The following is a 23562-nucleotide window of genomic DNA, read 5'->3' as shown; positions in this document are numbered from 1 at the left end:
CAATAAAAGGAGATCAACTGAAATTATTGATGGGCAAGAACGCTGTAGACTCAGCTTTCTTTCTTATCAAGACAGAATCTACATTTATGCAAATATACCAGACTAATCAAGATGTACATAGGGAAGAATAGTCCTACAATAAGCAGCAGGCCACACACTACATTCAGCATTACTGTGATGAATGGTTGACATATCTGTGCCTGGGGCAACAAATGTGGCTAGACGATCTTAGTAGGAAAGGTGCCATCGTTCAAGAGGTCAAGAACAGTCCCTCTTGCACAGCTACACTGACACTATCCCCCACCTCTTCCTCCGCTACATCAATGACTCAAGTTCACCAGGGCCACCTCTGATACTTCTCTCTCCGTCCTCTCTGTCGACCACCTCGAAGCTGATATCTATTTCAAGCCCACCAACTCCTATAGCTACCTAGACTACACCTCATCTCATCACCTTCCTGCAAGAACGCGATCCCCTACTCCCAATCCCTCGCCTCTGCCACATCTGCTCCCAAAATGAGGCATTCCACTCCCGAACATCCCAGATGTCCTCTTATTTCAAGGACCACAACTACACTGCTTCAGAAGTCGAAAGTGCCCTCAACCGCATCTCTTGTGTTCCCTGCACTTCTGCCCTCACAGACTTCCCGCAACAAAAAACAAAGACTGAACCCCCTCCTTGTCCACATGTTTCACCCCATTAACCTCCAGATTCGATGCATCATTCTTTGCCATGTGCGCTACATGCAATCTGACCCCATTATGAAGGATATATTTCCCTCCCCACCCTTATTTGCCTTCTGGAGAGACCGCTCTTTCTGCGACTCCCTCATCCGCTCCACACTCCTCACTAGTCCCACCATCCCAGCACCTTTCCCTGCAACCGCAGGAGGTGATACACCTGCCGCTACACCTCCCCCCACACCCCCCCCCCCCCCCCCCCCCGCCCCCGTCACTCTCATCCCAGGCCCCAAGAAAACCTTCCACATTGGACTGATGATCACCTGCACATCCGCTAATGTGGTCTACTGTATCCGCTGTCCCCAATGTGGCCTCCTCTACATCAGCGAGACCAAGTGGAAGCTTAGAGACCACTTTGTAGAGCACCTGCACTCGGTTTGTGACAAACGACCACACCTCCCAGTCACGAACCACTTCAACTTCCCCTCCCACTCCCTAGGCAACATGTCCATCCTAGGCTTCCTCCAGTGTCACAACAATGCCACCAGAAACTGGAACAGCAGCACCTCATATTCCGCCTTGGGAGCCTACAATCCAATGGTCTCGATGCAGACTTTACTAGCTTCAAAATGTCCCCACCCCTGGCCTCATCCCAAGACCAACCCTCCCTCTCATCCCGCCTCCATGACCTGTCCATCTTCTCTTCCACCTATCCATTCCTCCCACCTCACCTGACCAATTCCCGCCACTACCTACCTGCACTCACTTATCGCCATCGCACCTACCTTCTCCAGCCTGACCACCCCTCCCCATTTATTTCAGAGCCCCCTTCCCCTCCCCCATTTCTGAAGAAGGGTCCTAACCTGAAACATCAGCTTTCCTGCTCCTCTGATGCTGCCTGGCCTGCTATGTTCCTCCAGCTCCACACTGTGTTAATTCTGTATCCATGTTTGTATTGTCCTGTCTATTTCATGATCTTTAACTTTTGTCACATGTCTACTGTGCAATACTATCAAATGCCTTCTGAATGCAGGACCACATCCATCTTCCTATTCATGTGGTTGGTACCGATGTGGACCATCATCTCTGGCTGACCACTGTATGGCAATCCAATATTGTACATCCAGCAAGTGGAGTTGTATGAAGAATCATAGGAAGCTCATTCCGCCACTACTTGACTGCAATGAACCCAATAAAGAATGTTGTCATAAAACTCCAAGACCTCACACTGTAAGGAATGGAATCAAAGTCAACAGATTTCAACTCTAAGATCTACCAATCTTCCAAGGGTGCCAGAGAATGGGTTCTGGGAGAACAGTAAAATACAGACTACCTGAATTTATGATTTCCAAGATTTGAGGAACGATGGGGCAGTGGCAATTGTAACTGTATGCACAAATGTAAAATATTAATAATGAGAAGAAAGCTTCTGGGGGGGATATATTGTTTAAGACTGCACGTGTCTAAAAGGGCTAATACTGATGAGTATGTTTGAGACAACCCACTATTATGATGGCAAATGACTGGAGAGAAAAATGACATGATGTGGAAAGAGTAAGGATCTACCATAACAATGTACCTTATAGGCCCTCCTCATGGTATCTATAATGATGTCTACCATATCAGTATAACTTATATTTAGTTGCCAACATACAACAGACAACATCTTGTTTAAGACCAAAGCCCATAAGACACAGCAGCAGACATAGGCCATCAGCCTATTGAGTCTACTTCACCATTCAATTAGATCATGGTGGTCTGATAATCCTGTACACCATTTTCCTGTCTTTTTCTCATAATCCTTCATTCCCTTCCTGATTAAAAATTCCTCTCAGTCTTGAATATACCTCTTCTCATTTGACTAAAAAGTGGTTTACCTCTGCCACGCCAGACCAAACTGGCCCTCAAGATCCCTACCCTAAAAGTATTTTTCTCAGCCAACATACCCCACAGTGAGCAATAGTGCAGATAATTCAAGGCAGTCTGTGATGTTGATTCTCAGACAATAGTCCATAGCTGAAACGTTAACTTATCTGCCCTCTTGGTTGATACTGACTAGCCTACAGACAGGTTCCAGTATTTACCTTTATTAAAGTTAATAATGGCTTGTTTCTAAAACTGATTCTATTTCACTTTCACAGAAGTCTATGAACAATTTAATAATTACTTAGTTTGACACTTACCAGCACAAAACGCACTGACGTTCTCATCAAACTGAAACCGGACAACAGATCTATTTTGGTCAATGATATAGGTTTGACCATCCCAAGCACAGGCCACTACTTCCTCTCGTCCATCACCCTGAAGAAAATGCACAACTCAATTATGCTCATCTCATGACACATACATCACCAAATGGCTATTTTCTGTGCTACATCTGGTCACATTTCACAGAAATATTACTTTTTAATGGGAAGATCTGGCCTGAAATCATGCAAAATGTGGCCCCCACAGCACTATCCATTTTAGATAATTGTTTATTACAAAGTCGACTATTAATTTAACTAGTGGTTTGAATGACACATGCCACTAAACTACGCCTCACATTGCTGGCAATATTGATGCCTGTGTAGCTTTACCATAGGCTCAGATTTGGTCTAGTAAGATTAACCCAAGAAGACTTTAATCATAAATATTACCTCATTGACAACTCTGTTAAATAGAACAAGTCTATTCACAGCACTCCTTTTTAATGATTTACCCTGGTAGAGTTTGCATGAATTTTTCCCTGTTAACAATGTTAAGTTTAACGCACACTTTTTTCAAAAATGTAAAACTTTACAATTCTCCCTCTGTCTATCACTTTTAACTTTCTCATCTCATTCTCAAAGCCATATATAAGCTGCACCTGATATGGTAGCAACCAGATTTCTAATCACACCACTGAAGTAAATTTTCTAAAGGCAGACAAGAGTATCTGTATCAGGCTGGATTTTATGTGAAATTGCCTGTGGCTTTCTGTTCAAACCCTCTCAGTTTAAATAAACCCAATCTTTTCTTCAAAACATACTAATCTTCCACCTCCAGCATTTAACTGACCCTCAAATATTTCAGGATTCTTAATTTCACTACTTATCCTGAAGACATTCCAGACAAAAACTACATGGTATTTGATGAAGTGTCTCTGCCACCAGTCCAATGCTTGCGCTTCAATCTGTATTTATTTCTCTGGTCCTACTTAATTATTCCAGTCCAATTTTCATCCTCGTCAACGTTAAAGTTAAACCAACACATTAATTTTGAAATTTGTGCACTGCCTGCATGAGTGTCAATTGGCATGTATAACTTGCACAGCACCAATCTTGTGCATATTTTCACATGTAATTGAATTTCTAAGCCATTGTATTTCACATATCTTTTGAGGACATGGATGAAGTAACGACTTCAACTTGTTATTATCCTACTACTAGGCGTTAGGTCTTAAATGTAGCTGTTTTAATCTGGTCCCTGTCCTCCATGATTAGATCAGTCTCTGATTAATTGCCAGAATGATTAAATTGAAGCCCCTCTTTTAAAAAATTCCTTTTGGTTTCTGCTCTGATCTAAGCGAATTACCTGAACCTTTTATCGCTCCTGGAAGAGCCTTCTTAGTTTTTGTTTGCAATACAAATGTGAATCAGAGTTGAATCAGCCCGTATTGTCTATACATTTCTTGGCATTCTTCAAAAGGGTGCATTGAGGTTCCAGTCAAATGTTTTCTCATTACAACGATCCAAATGACCCTATCTTCCTCCAAATGCAGGATTTCACTAATGGATAATATTTAATTTTTTAAATTTCCCATCGTAATAGTGATAGAAAAATAGCTGTAGCAATTATAAATACAAATCAACAATCTAAGTTAAGAAAAACAACTTACTGCAGGAGTCAGACTGTGAAACCTATGGGTGGCTGTGAATTTTGGAAAAATTGTATACTACAATTAAAGCTTTAAAGTATTTAAGTATCATCATTTAAATTTCAAAAAAGTCTTTGCTGATTTTCCTCAAATTTACCTCGCCTTTTAGAAAGTTGTACTTTCCTCCCTACTGAATTTCTTCTATTTTACAATAGTTGAAACAAATCAGCAATATGAACAAACATTAATTTGTGTCTATAATTCTATTTGATAAATGATAAGATTGCTGGGCTCCACTCCCAACTCCCTATTATTCTTGAAACTTACTGCATCTTTGCTTTCAGTGATTCCTTTGTTCATTATCTCTTCCATCAACCAGAGTTTTAAAGACCTATTGGTATACATCATCATAAGTTTTCCCAAAGTCAATTTTGAATGTTGCTTCGTTAAACTGTGAAATTGGATTTCAAAATGCTACACCAGTACACGGCAGCTTGTAAATAAACGTATTCAGCAAGTCCTGATTTGTGGAGTTGAGCTGGAAATAAAGCTGTTCCTTCATGTGCTTGCAACCTGTTATCACACTGGCTCTCTGTTACAAGAATCACCGTAGGAGAAAAATACTCAAAAAATCCTGCATAAAATAATGAAGAGATGATTTATAATTAAAGCAATATTCCCAAAACAAGTAATCCTCTTTTTTAAAACTGATACCCTTATGAGTTTTATTTGAATGTGGATCGTACTAGTGATGCTCAGAATACTTAATTGCATTCGAAAACAGGCATAGGACCTGAATTGACAGGTCAAAGTATGCCTAATATTGTTTCCTCTGAAAATTATCAGGCCTAACCAATATTGTATTAGTGATAACATCACTTTTTTGCACAGCGCAGACTTGACAGCCATTTTTGCCTATACTAATAGGCCATGTGCATACCTAGGTCCATAACATTATCTCTGCCTACTGCATGAAGGCTCACACCCCTATTTAGCACCACTGTATTTTTGACCTCAATCTTTTAAGGTTTGTGGAATTGATATCATCTAATATTCAAACTCAATTTACATGAATAGATTTAAGACTTGGTAGTTTGTGACAGATGTTAAAAGAAAGCAACATAGAAACAGTGTCATGCAGAGATTTCAGTGACTACCACAGTAACACTCACTGTTACATCCAACTTTTCCAAAGCAAATAGCTGATGATCCACTTGAACAGACCACAGGAGTTTGTCTGACCCATCCATCAACTTCAGGGTACCTGTGCAAACAGATAATAAATCGATTAATAAGATTGAGTAAATTTCTATAAGATTCCAACTAACTACATATACAGCCTTTGGTGGAAAAAAAGGCTTAGTAAACTAATCAAGAAACCAACAGGAGAAAGGAAAATATTCTCACAACCCTTAAGACAGAATTAATTTTCTTCATTTGCTGTCAATTTGACATACATAGATTTCAATTTATCTTTCCTACAACATTTTTTGATAGGGGGTAACTGAGTTATGGTAACTTCATTATTTCAGTACAATGCATCCTTTCCCCTCTCCATTCCCTTTATTTGCTTGCTCCTCCTGCAGAATGTGGCAGTTGGGAGATGTGGCACACGTCTCCGCTGGCTACATCTGCGGGAAGTGCACCCAACTACAGCTCCTTGAAAACCGTGTTAGGGAAATGGAGCTGGAGCTGGATGAACTACGGATCATTCGGGAGGCAGAGGGGGTAATTGAGAGGAGTTATCGGGAGTTGGTCACTCCTAAGGCTCAGAACGAGGATAGATGGGTTACAGTTAGGGGGAGGAAAGGGGACAGACAGACAGTGCAGAGATCCCCTGTGGGCATTCCCCTCAGCAATAAGTATACCGTTTTGGATACTGCTGGGGGGGATGACCTACCAGAGGAAAGCCATAGTAGTCAGTTCTCTGGCACTGAGCCTGACACTGTGGCAAAGAAGGGAAGGGGGCAGAATAGAAAAGTACTCGTGGTAGGGGACTCGATAGTTAGGGGAAACGACAGGAGATTTTGTGGTCAAGATCGGGATTCCCGGAAGGTATGTTGCCTCCCTGGTGCCAGGGTCCGGGACGTCTCCGATCGGAAATAAGGTTCTAAAAGGGGAGGGCAAATAGCCAGAAATCGTGTTACATATTGGCACAAATGATATAGCCAGAAATAAGATTGAGGATATAAAAAGTGATTTCAGGGAGTTAGGATGGAAGCTGCAGAGCAGGACGAACAGAGTAGTGTTCTCTGGTTTACTACCGGTGCCACGAGATAGCGAGGTGAGGAACAGGGAGCGGGCGCAGCTGAACACGTGGCTACGCAGCTGGTGTAGGAGGGAGGGCTTCAGATATGTAGATAATTGGGATGCCTTCTGGGGAAGGTGGGACGGGTTGCATCTGAACTGGAAGGGGACCAATGTCCTGGGTGGAAGGTTTGCTCGAGTAGTTCGAGAGGGTTTAAACTAGTATGGCAGGGGGGTGGGAACCTGAGCTGTATACCAGAGGTGAGCGTTGATGCAGGTGAGGCAGTAGCAAGAGGTAGACCAGCTAGTGGGAAGTATTTTCCTGGGAAGGAACCAAGGGATCGGTTAAAGTGTGTTTGCTTTAATGCAAGGAGTATCAGGAATAAAAGTGATGAACTTAGAGCATGGATCAGTACCTGGTGCTATGATGTTGTGGCCATAACAGAGACATGGGTTTCTCATGGGCAGGAATGGTTGCTGGATCTTCCAGGGTTTAGAACATTTAAAAAGAATAGGGAGGGGGGAAAAAAGAGGAGGGGGTGTAGCACTACTAATCAGAGAGGGTATCACAGCTACAGAAGCTTCCATTGTCGAGGAAGATCTGCCTACTGAGTCAGTATGGGTGGAAATTAGGAACAGCAAGGGAGTAGTCACCTCGTTAGGGGTTTACTACAGGCCCCCCAATAGCAGCAGGAAGATTGAAGAAAGCATAGGTCGGCAGATTTTGGAAAAGTGTGGACGCAGTAGGGTTGTTGTAATGGGTGACTTTAACTTTCCTAATATTGATTGGAACCTCCTTCGAGCAGAAGATTTGAATGGAGCTGTTTTTGTAAGGTGTGTTCAGGAGGGTTTCCTAACGCAGTACATTGACAGGCCGACGAGGGGAGAGGCCATTCTAGACTTGGTGCTCGGAAACGAGCCGGGGCAGGTATCAGATCTTATGGTGGGAGAGCATTTTGGTGATAGTGACCATAACTGCCTCACATTCTACATAGCTATGGAGAAGGAGAGGATTAGGCAAAATGGGAGGATATTTAATTGGGGAAGAGGAAACTATGATGCGATTAGACATGAGTTAGGAAGCATGGACTGGGAGCAGTTGTTCCATGGTAAGGGAACTATAGACATGTGGAGACGGTTTAAGGAACAGTTGTTGGGAGTGATGAGTAAATATGTCCCTCTGAGACAGGCAAGAAGGGGTAAGATAAAGGAACCTTGGATGACGAGAGTGGTGGAGCTTCTTGTGAAAAGGAAGAAGGTAGCTTACATAAGGTGAAGGAAGCTAGGGTCAAGTTCAGCTAGAGAGGATTACATGCAGGCAAGGAAGGAGCTCAAAAATGGTCTGAGGAGAGCCAGGAGGGGGCACGAGAAAGGCTTGGCAGAAGGAATCAGGGAAAACACAAAGGCATTTTACACTTACGTGAGGAATAAGAGAATGATCAAAGAAAGAGTAGGGCCGATCAGGGATAGCATAGGGAACTTGTGTGTGGAGCCTGAGGAGGTAGGGGAAGCCCTTAATGAGTTTTTTGCTTCTGTCTTTACGAAAGAAACAAACTTTGTAGTGAATGAAACCTTTGAACAGCAGGTGTGCATGCTGGAATGGATAGAGATAGAGGAAGCTGATGTGCTGAAAATTTTGTCAAACATTAAGATTGACAAGTCGCCAGGCCCGGACCAGATTTGTCCTCGGCTGCTTTGGGAAGCGAGAAATGCAATTGCTTCGCCACTTGCGAAGATCTTTGCATCCTCGCTCTCCACTGGAGTCGTACCTGAGGACTGGAGAGAGGCAAATGTAATTCCTCTCTTCAAGAAAGGAAATAGGGAAATCCCCGGCAATTATAGACCAGTAAGTCTCACGTTTGTCGTCTGCAAGGTGTTAGAAAGGATTCTGAGGGATAAGATTTATGACCATCTGGAAGAGCATGGCTTGATCAAATACAGTCAACATGGCTTTGTGAGGGGTAGGTCATGCCTTACAAACCTTATCGAGTTTTTTGAGGATGTGACTAGAAAAGTTGATGAGGGTCGAGCTGTGGATGTGGTGTATATGGACTTCAGTAAGGCATTTGATAAGGTTCCCCATGGTAGGCTCATTCAGAAGGTCAGAAGGAATGGGATACAGGGGAACTTAGCTGCTTGGATACAGAATTGGCTGGCCAACAGAAGACAGCGAGTGGTAGTAGAAGGAAAATATTCTGCCTGGAAGTCAGTGGTGAGTGGGGTTCCACAGGGCTCTGTCCTTGGGCCTCTACTGTTTGTAATTTTTATTAATGACTTGGATGAGGGAATTGAAGGATGGGTCAGCAAGTTTGCAGACGACACAAAGGTCGGAGGTGTCGTTGACAGTGTAGAGGGCTGTTGTAGGCTGCAGCGGGACATTGACAGGATGCAGAGATGGGCTGAGAGGTGGCAGATGGAGTTCAACCTGGATAAATGCGAGGTGATGCATTTTGGAAGGTCGAATTTGAAAGCTGAGTACAGGATTAAGGATAGGATTCTTGGCAGCGTGGAGGAACAGAGGGATCTTGGTGTGCAGATACATAGATCACTTAAAATGGCCACACAAGTGGACAGGGTTGTTAAGAAAGCATATGGTGTTTTGGCTTTCATTAACAGGGGGATTGAGTTTAAGAGTCGTGAGATCTTGCTGCAGCTCTATAAAACTTTGGTTAGACCGCACTTGGAATACTGCGTCCAGTTCTGGTTGCCCTATTACAGGAAAGATGTGGATGCTTTGGAGAGGGTTCAGAGGAGGTTTACCAGGATGCTGTCTGGACTGGAGGGCTTATCTTATGAAGAGAGGTTGACTGAGCTCGGTCTCTTTTCATTGGAGAAAAGGAGGAGGAGAGGGGACCTAATTGAGGTATACAAGATAATGAGAGGCATAGATAGAGTTGATAGCCAAAGACTATTTCCCAGGGCAGAAATGGCTAACACGAGGGGTCATAGTTTTAAGCTGGTTGGTGAAAAGTATAGAGGGGATGTCAGAGGCAGGTTCTTTACGCAGAGAGTTGTGAGAGCATGGAATGCGTTGCCAGCAGCAGTTGTGGAAGCAAGGTCATTGGGGTCATTTAAGAGACTGCTGGACATGTATATGGTCACAGACATTTGAGGGTGCATACATGAGGATCAATGGTCAGCACAACATTGTGGGCTGAAGGGCCTGTTCTGTGCTGTACTGTTCTATGTTCTATATCATGCTCTCAGCATGGAGTGGACAATGCCAACGTAGGTACAAACAGGTGGAAGTGCCCTGTGAATTGACATAAATGTAACAAATGTTGCTCAAGTTGTCAAGTCATCAGTGTGGAGGGTACCATTCACAGAAGTCTCTCAAGGTATTTAAATACTCCCAGTCTTCAATAGGACACCAGTCTGCTATCCAAAAGATTCAAGCAACAGACCAATTTGGCTGCAAGTAAGGACTTATTGAACCGATTAGCTACCCAACTCTGTTGGGCAGGTAGCTGGTGCTGGTTCCTCAATGCAAGATTGTGTGTCTGGCCCCACCTCCAAGGGCCTTGATAACCTCTATCTGTAAGTGCCTCTCTCTCTCTCTTTCCACAAGTGGAGTCTGGATTATCTAAGTATTTTCTATTTATTACATGATTCTAGACTCCTTTTTGAAAAACATAACTCACAGGTTCTAACAATATTTATATAATCATTAGCATCAGTGGATTAATTAATTTGTGGAATCTGCTATTTTGTAAACTTAAGGGTTCTTGGAATACCTTACAGCCCATGCATGCATTATCATTTAAAACAGCCACGTTGTTCTAGAACATTAGGTCAGAATTGACTGGACACTTGCCTTGAAGTAAAAAAGTGTACTTATTGCGCACACCATTACCATTTGCAAAAAGTTATGCCAAGAGTGAGTCAGGCCTTTACTGGGGCCATTGGAAAATTTGCTGAAAAGCTTTGCCATAAACACGGCCAAATCAATGGCAAAACTGATTTGCTTTGATCAATGCAGCAACTTAAACAAAACCACAATGGCAATAGTGATCTGGCAGAAAAGATCTTCAAGTGTTTTGAGGTCGATTTCCTTTCAGAAATGTACAACTGAGGTTTGTTGATTTATTTAGTTCACAGAAAAATAATTTTCATTTGAACGTACTAGCTGGCCAGCATGTTTCTATTTAAATAGAACTGAATTTTTGAAAATTATTTAATGTTTGGATAAACTGAATGACCTCATGTCTGTTAAAGCATCAATCACCAATTTTCACATGGAGTGTCAATAAAAAGACACGTCCTTTAAAATTCTCCTTGACACATTTAATTCCACATCAATTGAATATAGTACTAACAATTTTGTTGAGGAAATAAATATAAAATTGGTCCATTTAAAGAATTAAGATGACTGTAAGTGAGCATGCTACAGCCACTCCTGCATTTCTCCTTCAAAACACAGAATATGTGCTTTAAAATTAAAAATGGTCATCAACAGTTTTGTAATTTGGAAACTATCAATTGGTTCAAGTATCTGCAGCAGTGCACACTGCTTACATTACACCTGAAAACACGTTGGGACAACAGAATAAATAATCCGATTGATGTGACAAATTCTTGAAAACAAAAACTTGACCCAAATTTACACATTTAAAAATGAGCAAAGAAGAAGGAATGAATAATGTATTACTGTTCAAGTGATTGAAATTGGAATTAATAATAAGCAGTTGTCAATTGCCACTGGCTGCATGCTTTTGAATCATAGTCCTAGCTGTGGCCTACTCAAAGAGCAACTCTCTAATAAATTACGGCCATCGAATCATCTCTGAAGTTATGACACACCCAATAATCTAATAGTAACCAAAGCCAAATATGTATTATTCCACCAATTTCTGAACAACATATTCTTCAATTTAAAATTACTGCAGGTGAGTTATGTGACATCAAAAATATGTTATTCCTGGAAGGAAATGTGATTTATACACGTTATAGCTGCTGCAGATTTTCAACCCCAATATCACTTTCAGAAGTTTGTTCATTCAACTCCCGACAATAATCTACTTAAGACAATCAGGCAGTGCCCCTGCTAATTTTTCTTCTGTCTGCGCAGTGACTTTTAGAATCATAAGTCAATGCTGTGAATGGCGTCAGCATGACAGCTGCCATGTGCAGACCTACAGAAGAGTTGCAAGTGTATCTTACAAAGAACATTGCTTGTAACATTGGTCATTTAGATTTGGTAGAAGTGAGCATATATTCATATGCAAGAATCCGATCTCTGCAACCAAAAGGAATGGGTTCGAGCTTTGTGTCTTTTCTGAATTCTCAGGAACTTGGAGAGCTGTTAAGTCATTGAATGGCATGGAGAATGTAGCAATCAGAATCAAGTTGTCAAGCAATCTATACATTTTATTCATGTCATATAAATCAATGTGAATATTTGAAATTTGTCAGATTATTTTTCCCCTTTTGTCCCAGTGAGTGTTAGATTAAATGCTTCAGAAATTTGTCTCTCTTTTCCTGATTTCAGCCTACTGCAATAAATGCAAAATTCTCCTTTTACAATTTACCCTTATAAGGTATATGGCCCCTTAAGAGTTTTCCTGTGTATAGATATTATGGCAGCTTCCAGGAACAAGCAGTAACTAAAGTTCAGATTGCAGATGGTGTGGAATCCAGGATGAGTGGTGATACAGTTCTTGTTGGCAACAAGAGTTTTAGCTATTAGTGTTACATGCCAACAGTTTAAATAAATTTACTTGTAGCTATAATCTACTTACTTATAATAATTGATTGGTCTTTGGACTAGTGACAATTTTTGATCACAGATGCCTTTTACTTATCAATAACAGTGTATGCCACCCAGGTGACTGAGCAGCTTGGGAACAAACTACAGAGACACAAAAAAAGACAGAAAAATAAGTATGCATAACTTTTCCCAGCCCAGAAGCTGTCTGTTCTCTGCAGTCAAAAACTCACTTTAATCTGAAGGAGGCCAGTTGCCTTTCCTGCAGCACTTGCTGTGGTTTTTAAATTACAAGTCAGGTACATTTTCCAAGTGAATCAGATACTCTGTACTTCTTAAAAACTTTTGAATCATTCAGAGAAAGGCAAATGAACAACATGGGGTTTGGCCAGGCCAAAAACGAAGACTCAGTTGTGGTCCTTGCTTCCTGGTTCTAATGTTGACTTTCCAGTTTTCTTACCTTCAAGTCTAACTTTCTCATTTGTTTTTGTTTTAGGACAGGGTGGGTGTGTGTGCACATGCACCCACGCATGAGTGAGAGCATGTATGAGTGAGCTGTTGATAGGTGGATTCGAGTTTTAGCTATTAGTGTTACATGCCAACAGTTTAAATAAATTTACTTGTAGCTATAATCTACTTACTTATAATAAATAATAATTAGTATTGAGAAACTTGGTCTGTGCTTTCAATCAATCTTGGTTTGAAAGTTAAGTAAAATCAGAGGACTGTGTGCGTTTGGACAAATTCTGCAATGAAATCTGGAGCAGACTGATCCTGATGGAATACAGTGAGCTTCAGTGAGCATGTTAATGTGGAATACGTTTACCTGGCAATGCCACCTTCCATTAGTTTGCTAATAATTAAGGGTATATTGATAGATGAAGCAGTAATTAGCAGATCATATTTGTCTTACCTTTAAGTGTCTGGGAAATTTTCCCATATTTCATGTCAATGGTAGTATTGTAATATTACTGGAACAATTTTGTTGTGGCAGTTAGGTTATGGCACAATTAGATTTGAAATACATATTCAGTATAACAACCAGAGCACAGAGGCCAAAGTTATCATTGTGCTTTTACCCTCGTGCACTTCTGTGGCAGCTTCCATTTTGGTTCTTTGATATTGGAGCTCAAACACTGGAGATGTAACGCAAAAACACAACTCATCACTTAGCTTTGTTTCCACGGGTACCTGCATGTTGAGGTCAGAACAATAGTGCATACATGGTGTCCGTGCCTTTTATTTTCACTCTGATCACTTGAATTATGTCTAACACAAAGTAGCAATTGCTGAGCATAAAGTGGGATATATTCTGCTTACAGCTTTGCCCATCACCATAACACATCATGTGTGTACAGGTTGATTAGAAGTATCTACAAACAGCAATTTTTCTTCTATTTAGAAGATGTGGCACATCATCATCTATGTAATTATTGTTCCATTGGCTCCTGACTACAAAAGACGTAATTGAACTAATTGAGGTGCTTAAATTGAGCAATGAATTACAGGCCGTAATACTAGTGTTCATATGAAAGAAGAGAACTGTGTAAAGCCAGGAAGTGATCAACGAAACAGCTCATTGATATGGGAGGACAATGTCAAAATAAGCTTGCAGCCTGCTGTGTCATCAGAGAAAGGCGCTTGCCCCCGCTGTTCTAACACCTCTAATTATTCAAAAGCTATACAAGCAGACTTTGGTTGATATGTGGAGGGAAAAAAAAGCCTTTTAAAGAAGTTAAAAACATATCTGCAGTTAGCTAAAACTGTACACACAAAAGAGAGATTTCAGGGTTTCAAAATGTTACTTGAACTGAAATATATAAGCAAGAACAATTTTACCTTATAATTTGTTAAATTATAAAGTAAAACTGAATCATTAAAATTTACTTTCTATAGGCCTAACTCTTTCATCCAAAAAAAAACCCCAAAATTCCAGTTTTTATTGCAAAACAAAAGATATACAAATCTTAAATGGATACCAATTACATCTGAATTCCCAATTCAATTTTCTCTCAAGAATTAAAGCTATTGTTTGAATTTCTTCAAGTACTGATTTGGATTTTAGAAATTCTTCTCTGTTTCAAGGATACTTTTGAATACTGCACGCATTTGTTGTCTGAAGTTTAAGTGCTAAAACTTTATTTGTAAGATCTCAGGTTTCATTTCCCTTATTCATTTGTTGTACTCCACCAGCAGGTGCTTCTGGGGGGCATGAAATATATAAATATTACAGAGCCCTGGAATGTTATTTTTAGCAGTGCAAACTTCCCTGAATAGAGGCTGAGTAGACAGCATCAATTATCTTATCAGAATCAACAGAATATATTGGAAAAGCAATTAGGTCCCGAACTTCGCCCAAAATAAATTCCACAACAACTAGAAAACACTTGACTATAAAACTTATTCTCATTTTTCCACCATTGATGATCTCAATTCTTGAAAAAAATTAAATATAAAATTTAGTAATTGATGGCTACCTTGTACAAACAAAAATTTGGAATGATTCCTATAACAATAATCATCATCAGTACCCTACAATAAGCTATTCTAACACCTAGCTGGGTGAGATAGTTGATGCATTGATTTTAGATTTGGGAATGGTACTTTAGCTTGGAAAATAACTAACATAACTCCTATTCAAAAAGGCAGGAAGGCAGAAATCAGGTATCTATAGCAGAACATCTGTCTTACGGAAAATGTTAGAAGCTATTATAGAGTCATAGTCATACAGTCATACTGCATGAAAATTGACCCTTCGGTCCAACCATGCCATACTTAACATAATCCCAAACTAAATTAGTCCCACATGCCTGCTCCACGTCCAAATCCCACCAAACCTTTCCTATCCATATATCCATCCAAATGTCTTTTAAACGTTGTAATTGAACCCGCATCCATTACTTTATCAGGACATTCATTCCAAACGCAAATCATCCTCTGTGGAAGAAAATTTGTCTCTATGTCTTTTTTTAAATCTCTCTCCTCTCACCTTAAAAATGACCCCCCAGTCTTGAAACTCCCTGTCAGACGTCTCCAACTCTACCTCACAGCCAGGGACCTTTTTTTCAAAGATGTAGGGGAGCAGGTAAATTACGCATTGGAACATCAAACTTCTAAGGAAACTCCCAATGAATCAATACGTTGGAACTTCTAAGAGATCCAAGCATGCATTTCCAGGATGCAGCTGGTCTTTGACCATCCAGAGATCAATGATGTTACCCTTTCCTATTTTCCCTCATCTATCTTTCCTGAATACATTGCCAGTAGGTTTATGAATTTCTCATTTTTTTGCCTTTTGAGCTAAGACTCTTACTGCAACTACATCATCAGTGCGTATCTGTAGCTCAGAAACTTTATTTACCACTCTCCACACTTTTACGAGCTCACCACTCAGACAAAGCCGAGGATAGTTCATCAAGGAAATCAGGCAACACTGGTTTTTCTGTACCTGGGGCTTTGCTAACTCAGAAATTATAAATAGAGAAATTTCTGTGTACCTTAGCACAGTGCATTGGCAGTTGGATGAGTGAGGGAAGGAGGGGATGGAAGTGTTCTTTTCTTTGCGTTTTCTAACTTATTCACTTTCCAGGAATCATATCTTATCACAGGGAAAGAAGTCAGCATTGAGTTGAGTCTCTAATAGGGAATTAAGGTTGACTTTATTCCTAAGGTTTAGGAACTGGTGGTAAGGTCAATAAAATATATTTATAAAAAATATATTGATTAATTAATTAGATAATAAAATACATTAAGAATTGCAAGACAATGATGCATCATGGGTCAAAAGAGCATTTCCTCCAATTTACTTTCTGGCTGTGTGGGCCTCTGAGGTCCATGTATGGCAGCAACGTCTGGAACCAGGAGTCAGTACTGCAATCAAACTGTCAACATGCACAGCACCATACAGCGGCTAGACACATGCACTGCCAAACAGTTTACAGGAATAGCGGGCTCCTGCATGTTGTCTAGGGCGGCTGCTTTCAATTTATTTCTCATGGGTAAAATGGGAAAAGCTGTCCTATTGCTTGACAAGTGAAGAAAACAAAGAATACATTTAAAGTACTTTAGCTGCTGACATACCAGCTCTTATGGAAATATCCATTAAGTGAAACACTGTACAAAGGCATCCTGAAGATAGTAGACACATTGAATAGTTATCTACATTCCACTCATTGTAGAATAATGCAATCTCTTAGAAAAGGGAGGTGAGAAAATGTAACGATTGACCTTGCTGATTTGAAACAAGTACAGGAGAAAAAAATAAAATTTCTTAAAAGGATCATTGCAAATCAATTTATTGCTTTAAAATAAAGAATGTATGAAAATTTGTTAAGCATCCCAATATGAAATATGGAAGTTTTTGACTTAATTTGTTTCAAAATTTGGTGGTGCACATGAAATCTACATTTTAGAGAGAGGGAAGAGATTCTATTAATTGTATAGTAATCATAGGCAGGTATGGGCATTAACTAAGGGTTCACTTGAGCCCTGTAAACTAATACAGATTAAAACTATGGTTGTGGGAGTTTGTGGAAGTTTTCTGTGTGTTGATTGCTGCCATGTTTCCTATACTGCAACAGTGACTGGACTGCAGAATACTTCAATGGTTGTAAAACGTTTTGGGGCATCTAGTTGTTATGAGATGCATACTTGTACTATGTAACTTCATAAAATAAATTAGCTCCAGCTCTGTCCTAGACCAACAGGTTTTCTGGAATGCATTAATAATTTACCATGTAAATTTAAATTACATTTTATTTGGTTATGGCTGAATAGCTATATACTTTGTTGAACCCAAAAACCATTAACTGTTTAGCTTTGAAATAATTACAAGTCCTTACCATCCAATGTGCAAAGAGCAAACAAGCCAGACTTGGATGAATCATCACTGGATCCTGTAGAAAAAATTAGAAAATGATTTTTTACTTGTTTATATTGAACATTTGATTACAATAGCAAGCCATTCAGTTGTACCTAACTAGTACAAAGTCTGGTAAGGGGAAAGAAACTGAATGGCTCACATCACATTTACGAAGGCAACAGAAACAGTCTAGGCACAAACAACTCTATTGACCTTCAAAAAATGTTCTTGCTAATATCTGGGAGCCTGAAACAAAATTGGGAGCGTTCTCCCACAATTCAAGCAACAGCTTGACATCATCTGGAAAGTATGATTCCAAGAGAAAGACCATGACCCAGACACTATCATCACCATTCCTAGGTATCTTCTGTCCCCCTGACAAAGCAGACCCACCAAAGATGGTGGAATAGTAATATACAAAAGTAAGGAACATAGGAACAGATATAGATCATTCAGCCCTTCAAGCCTGTTCTTCCATTCAATGAAATCATAGTTGATCTGTGGCTCCAAACTCCTAACTTCATATGGCTGCCTTTGGCCCATATCCCTAATACCTTGCTTAACAAAAGTTTATCTATCTCAGATGTAAAATTAACAACTCATCCATCACCCACTGCCAGGTAAAGTTTACTGATTGCATAATGTTCAAGACCTAAGATGCTGAAGTATGATTACTAAGATACTGAAGCAATTTGCATCCAAAAGCAACAGGCTCTAGTCCAGGCTCAAGTTGATAAGCGCCACGCATGTGGTAGGAAATGTCCATCTCCAACCAGGGAGAATTCAACTATCTTGTCTTGGCATTCAGTGACATTACCATTGCTAGCTCCCTAACTCTACACATCTAAGGGGTTACCATTGATCATAAACTGAATTGGACTCACCAGACAAATGCTGTGGCTCTAAGAGCAAGTCACAGTCAACTCCAACACCACAAAGCAAGTTAACCATCTACAAGAAACAAGTCAGGAGTGTGATAGAATATTCAACACTTGACAGACTGAGTGTAGCGCAAAAGGCTTGACACTATCCTGGACAAAGCAGCTATTTGTTGGCACCCTCTCTTACAGCTTCAACATTCACTCCCCCAACCACCAACATATATTGGTTGCATTGTGTACCACCTATAAGATGCATGGCAACAACTGTTCAAGGCTCCTAAAACAATTCATTCTAAACTCATGATCTCTACCACCAGGAAGGACAAGTCCAGCCAATACACGGCAACAACACCTCTAAGGAACATAACCTCTGGGTTAACACTTTGGGTTTACCTAACCTCAGTGTGCTGTAGTGGTTCAAGAAGGTGGCTTTCCAACATTCTTTCACTGGTAATTAAGCATCAGCAATAAATAATGGCCTAGCCAGCAATGTACACATCCAAATGATAAAATTAAAAAAGGTGTTTTAAAAGATTTGCTTCTGCTAAACATTGCTATTACACACAACCAAGCTCAAAATTACAACCATTACTCAGTCTGGATACTTTTCCCTCTGCAGATAATCTGTTGGTTCATTTTAAGACTCCTAAAGTTAGTAACACTGAAGTCAGGTCATAACTATAATCAAAGTTCATGTTAAAGCATGCAAACCTATTAAGTAATTAACCAACTATCCACATTATAATCATGTGTATTGATTGGTTACAGAGTATATTTAAAATCTCAATTGGATTTACCTGCTTCAGGACTTAACAAATAAAGATTATGAAATCTTCAACTGAAGACAGTTCTTTTTGTCTTCTTGAACTTATACCCTCTTTAGGATATCCATTATTACTTAGAAAAAATAATATCGTTAAACATTGGGTAACATTATAGATCTATTCCTCAACAGAATGAAACTTCAGCATAAATCCAGCAGGGGCATGTTACATGTGTCCTATTGTGCCTGCTAGGTTTCTTGTTCATTAATTTGAATAGAAGAGGGGAGGATTTCTTCAGTGTGATTCTTCACAATATATTTTCCTTTCTGAACCTAATCTAGGAAATGATTCAGATCAAAAATAAATACACCTGTATACATGATTGTCCAAAGTATTTTAAATATAGCAGCAGCTTGTTAGCTGACAAATATCACAATAGCACTTCAAACTGCAGACTATTCATGAACAGAGCTGTGGCCGATCTATCAATTCACATAAATATTTCCTAAAGTGCATATCACTTCAGTGCAGTTCGTATAAGATCGGAGTTAAAGTAGTAAAAACCAAAATTTCCACACCCTGATAGTTGCAGGACTTAATTCCCTGAATTATAAGATCCTTTCTAACTACATTGCTTGCCCAATAATGCACATATTAAAACAAGTAACAAGAAGGACTGTAATGTTGCACTTTTAATTTTTGTTTTTATATTTTACCTTTATATTCTATGCCTTGGCTCTTTTGTCTGTGTTTTTAAGATGTTGCCTGAGAGTGGCAACATTATACCACACATTTCACTGTGTGTGTTACAAATACATACAACAAGTACATGAGACAATAAATAAATCAATCAATATACAGCTCAGAATATAACTAGTTTTGAAATATGAAATCAAAATCAAGTGGATGCTGTTTTGCACAACTCAATCTTAAACAGCACAATAAAAGTTAAATATATCTCTGCCAATTTATATCACCCATTCACAAATCAATAATCCTGACCCATCTTCTTAACTTATTGGCTTTATATTTCTATAAAACCATTAATCACATATAACAAGCCAGCAGCTGCCCATGTTAAATATTTCAATTCCACTCTTTTCTTCAAGTATCTTGCCCTGCTTTGCACTTTATCTACTTTTCTGAGCACCATGCTCAATATGACAAAACAAATTTAAGGAGCACTGTTGTTCAAAGTGTCATTTTTCAAAATAGACATTACATGAGGTGCTCAGGTTTATGTTCAAATTATGGTAAATGGTTCAACAGCACAAATTGAAGCAAAGCAAAGATTTCTTCCAAAATACGGATTTTCATCCTACAGCTAGCACAAGTAAAATAGATTAACTGACTCTTTTTCAACTGCTGATAGTGACAATTGGTGAATGCAAAACTGGTTTAGCTATTTACCTATAAAACATGATGATTGCACAAGCAAAATAATTAATTTCATTATTATGCAGCAATGTGACAGCCTGAAGATTTTGGTAACAATCAAGACAAAGCAGCCTCTACGTAAAAGTGATTCAAATAACTATTACAAAATGCTCAAAACCTCTCTAGTGATTTAGAATGTTGCTCTAATGTTCTATTTGATTCCAATAACTCATTCTCCAGACAAATTCAATTAAGTTGCATGGATGTGATTATTCGAAGAATTTTTCATAAATTTCAGAGATCATGCTTAATATCACAGCACATTTTTGGAAATTTTAGGGTTAAATAGCTGCTAAATTTCTGGATTTGCATAACTGTGAGAGTACACTAGTTACCGCACACCAAACATCTTTCTCAAAAAGGTACATCTTGTCACTTTATATTGTCACAAAGGTTTTAGTTTTTTTTTTAATAAATCACATGCCTGAACTACTAAAAGTATGAAGTCAATTAATATAAAAATGTGCTAACTTCAAATCAAAGCATTCCACCCATATTATAGATGCATACAGATAAAAGGTAGTCATTTGCCTGCTCAAAAGATCATTCATTACTACTCAAGATTTGTGAAGAACTTAAGGAATAGGAACCACAGTCAGACATTCAACTTTTCCATCTACTCTGCCATTTAATTTTACTGTGGCTGACATTTTACCATAATTTTGCCTTTTTCTTATGTTCCAATGAAGTAGATGACTGTGCTAATAGCTGTACAATAACTGCACAAATTAGAAGGTAAGTTAACTTGGAATCTCTTCATTACAATTTTAGCTCAATTACTGATGAAGGCATTCAAGGATAGATCCACATACCTCTGTTGATGCTACCAATTAAATGAGTGGAAACATTTTTATTGTGAATTCTGCCCGAAGTCTGGTGAAGGACAACATCCCGAATGAGACCCTCACTACACAGAGAAGGAAAAGAGAAAATGTGGGAGCTGAATAGAGAATTAATTGTATAAACATGGTTCTGGAAAAAGCAATGTTGCCAAAAGGAGGAAATTAGCACATTATGTATTTATGCACAATTAAAATAATATTTGCTAAATATATTTTAATTTTCCAATATCAACAACATCCACTTGTCCTTCAATCAGGCAGCAGTCTCATTAGAGATGACAAAATTTGAACAGTCTCAGTGTATCAAAGTTAAAGGTATGCTAGAGCTAACTTCTTAAAATCAAAGAACAGAATGTCTTCCCATAGTTAGGTAATTAAGTAGCTGAACTACATTGTCAAAAGAAAGTTAAAATTCAATTCCCAAGAGGCTCTGAATAACAGAAGCCAAGAGAGATGAAACAGTAACACTAGCTTCTGTACTACTTGCTAAGGAAAAGAAATCAACTAAGCTCCTATTTCAGATCACCATGAAAGCTTCTTTTACGATGCATACACATTAGATAGAGAAAGGTTTAGACTTAGATGAAGCATGTCCAATTGGCCAGTAAATTCCTGAAACTCATTATTCTATACTTATATCAAGACGATCACCAGGCCCCATTGTTGAAACAAAAAAGTCTACCTATGTCTTAAAAATATTCTATGACCCATCTTTCACTGCCTTCTGAATCAAAACGATCCAAATTCACACAGCCCTTGAGGGGAAAAAAAATCCCCTCATCTCTGTCTGAAAAGAATGAAGCCTGAATTCAAAATGTCCTTGGAGTTCTGTACTCACCCACAAAAGGAAACATCCTATGACTACCTTGTGAAAATCATTCACCTCTCATATTTCTAAACTCCAGTGAAAACTAGCCCAGCCTGTCCAACCGTACTCATAGGACCACCCATTCATTCCAGGTATTGACCGAGTGAACTTCCTCTGAATGACCTGCATTTACATCCTTCCCTAAATAAGGACAAAAACTACACAATATTTGAAATGTACCCTCACCAATGCCTCGTATAAAGAAGTGTAACTGTGAATTTGGATCGTTTTGATTCAGAAGGCAGTGAAAGATGGGCCACGGAATATTTTTAAGACATAGGTCGACTTTTTTGTTTCAACAATGGGGCCTGGTGATCATCTTCATACAAGTATAGAATTATGAGTTTCAGGAATTTACTGGACAATTGGACATGCTTCATCTAAGTCTAAACCTTTCTCTACCTAATGTGTGTGCATCGTAAAAGAAGCTTTCATGGTGATCTGAAATAGGAGCTTAGTTGATTTCTCTTCCTTAGCCAGTAGTACAGAAGCTAGTGTTACTGTTTCATCTCTCTTGGCTTCTGTTATTCAGAGCCTCTTGGGAATTGAATTTTAACTTTCTTTTGACAATGTCGTTCAGCTACTTAATTACCTAACTATGGGAAAACATTCTGTTCTTTGATTTTAAGTGTAACTTCCTTACTTTACATTCAGTTCCTCTGGTAATAAAGAACAGTCCTGCATTAGCCTTCTTAATGACTAGCAGTATCTGCAAACAACTGTCGTGTGATTCATGCATTAGAACACGTAGATGCCTCTGCACCTTCCAAAGAAGAAGTGATCTCCTTATTCCTCTAGCAAAATGAACCCTCTCACACTGTGCTATATTGAATTTCAGTTGTTTGTTCTCCTCCTCAAGTAAGCCAGTTATGTCTGTGTGTTTTGGGAGAGTTGCACCCCATTATTAGCTGTTTTCTCTGTGGAAAACTTCTCTTAACTCCTCCGTTACATTTCTTATTATGTAGCCATCTTTCAAGCCATTCAGTATCTGCCTATTCCCAACTTCAGGTACAAAATTTATCATGAAACTCTTTCAAAGGCCTTCTGAAAGTCCACACATATCATACTCACTACCCTTGTATACTGTCTTCTTTTCAAATAATTCAGTAAGAATGGTTTAACATGGTCAGCCTTTTCAAAATTTGTGCTGATCATTTTAGAGTTATATTCTGTTGTTTGGTATTTTGCTTTCTCATCCTTCAACAAAAATGTAAGAGTATTTTCAAACACTGATATGAAGCAAAAATAAAATTGTGAAATAATGGAAAAAAAACTGAAAGTCCACAAACATTATCTGTTTTTCTCTCTCTCCACAAACACTATTTGATCTGCAGAGCTTTTCCCAGGATTTTGTTTTATTTCAGGTTGCCAACATCTGCAATATTCCACTTTTTAATTGGTATGACGTTAATTGGCTACATCTCCATGGATTAGCTCCAT

General features: G+C 39.1%; 1 protein-coding gene across 1 annotated transcript in view; it reads right to left on the bottom strand.

The window, feature by feature from the left end:
- itfg2 (integrin alpha FG-GAP repeat containing 2) overlaps window positions 1-23562 on the bottom strand; it is a 66724-nt gene that overhangs the window by 24002 nt on the left and 19160 nt on the right. Inside the window, exons 7-10 of the mRNA XM_048549464.2 lie at window positions 21225-21319; window positions 17311-17364; window positions 5691-5782; window positions 2864-2981 (exon numbers count right to left, since the gene is read on the bottom strand). Of these exons, the coding sequence (XP_048405421.1) occupies window positions 2864-2981; window positions 5691-5782; window positions 17311-17364; window positions 21225-21319 (359 nt within the window). The remainder of the gene's footprint in view (window positions 1-2863; window positions 2982-5690; window positions 5783-17310; window positions 17365-21224; window positions 21320-23562) is intronic.

The sequence above is a fragment of the Stegostoma tigrinum genome, chromosome 18 (assembly GCF_030684315.1).
Source record: "Stegostoma tigrinum isolate sSteTig4 chromosome 18, sSteTig4.hap1, whole genome shotgun sequence".
In the NCBI taxonomy this organism is placed as follows: Eukaryota; Metazoa; Chordata; class Chondrichthyes; order Orectolobiformes; family Stegostomatidae; genus Stegostoma; species Stegostoma tigrinum.
This window is presented reverse-complemented; position numbering and strand designations above follow the sequence as displayed.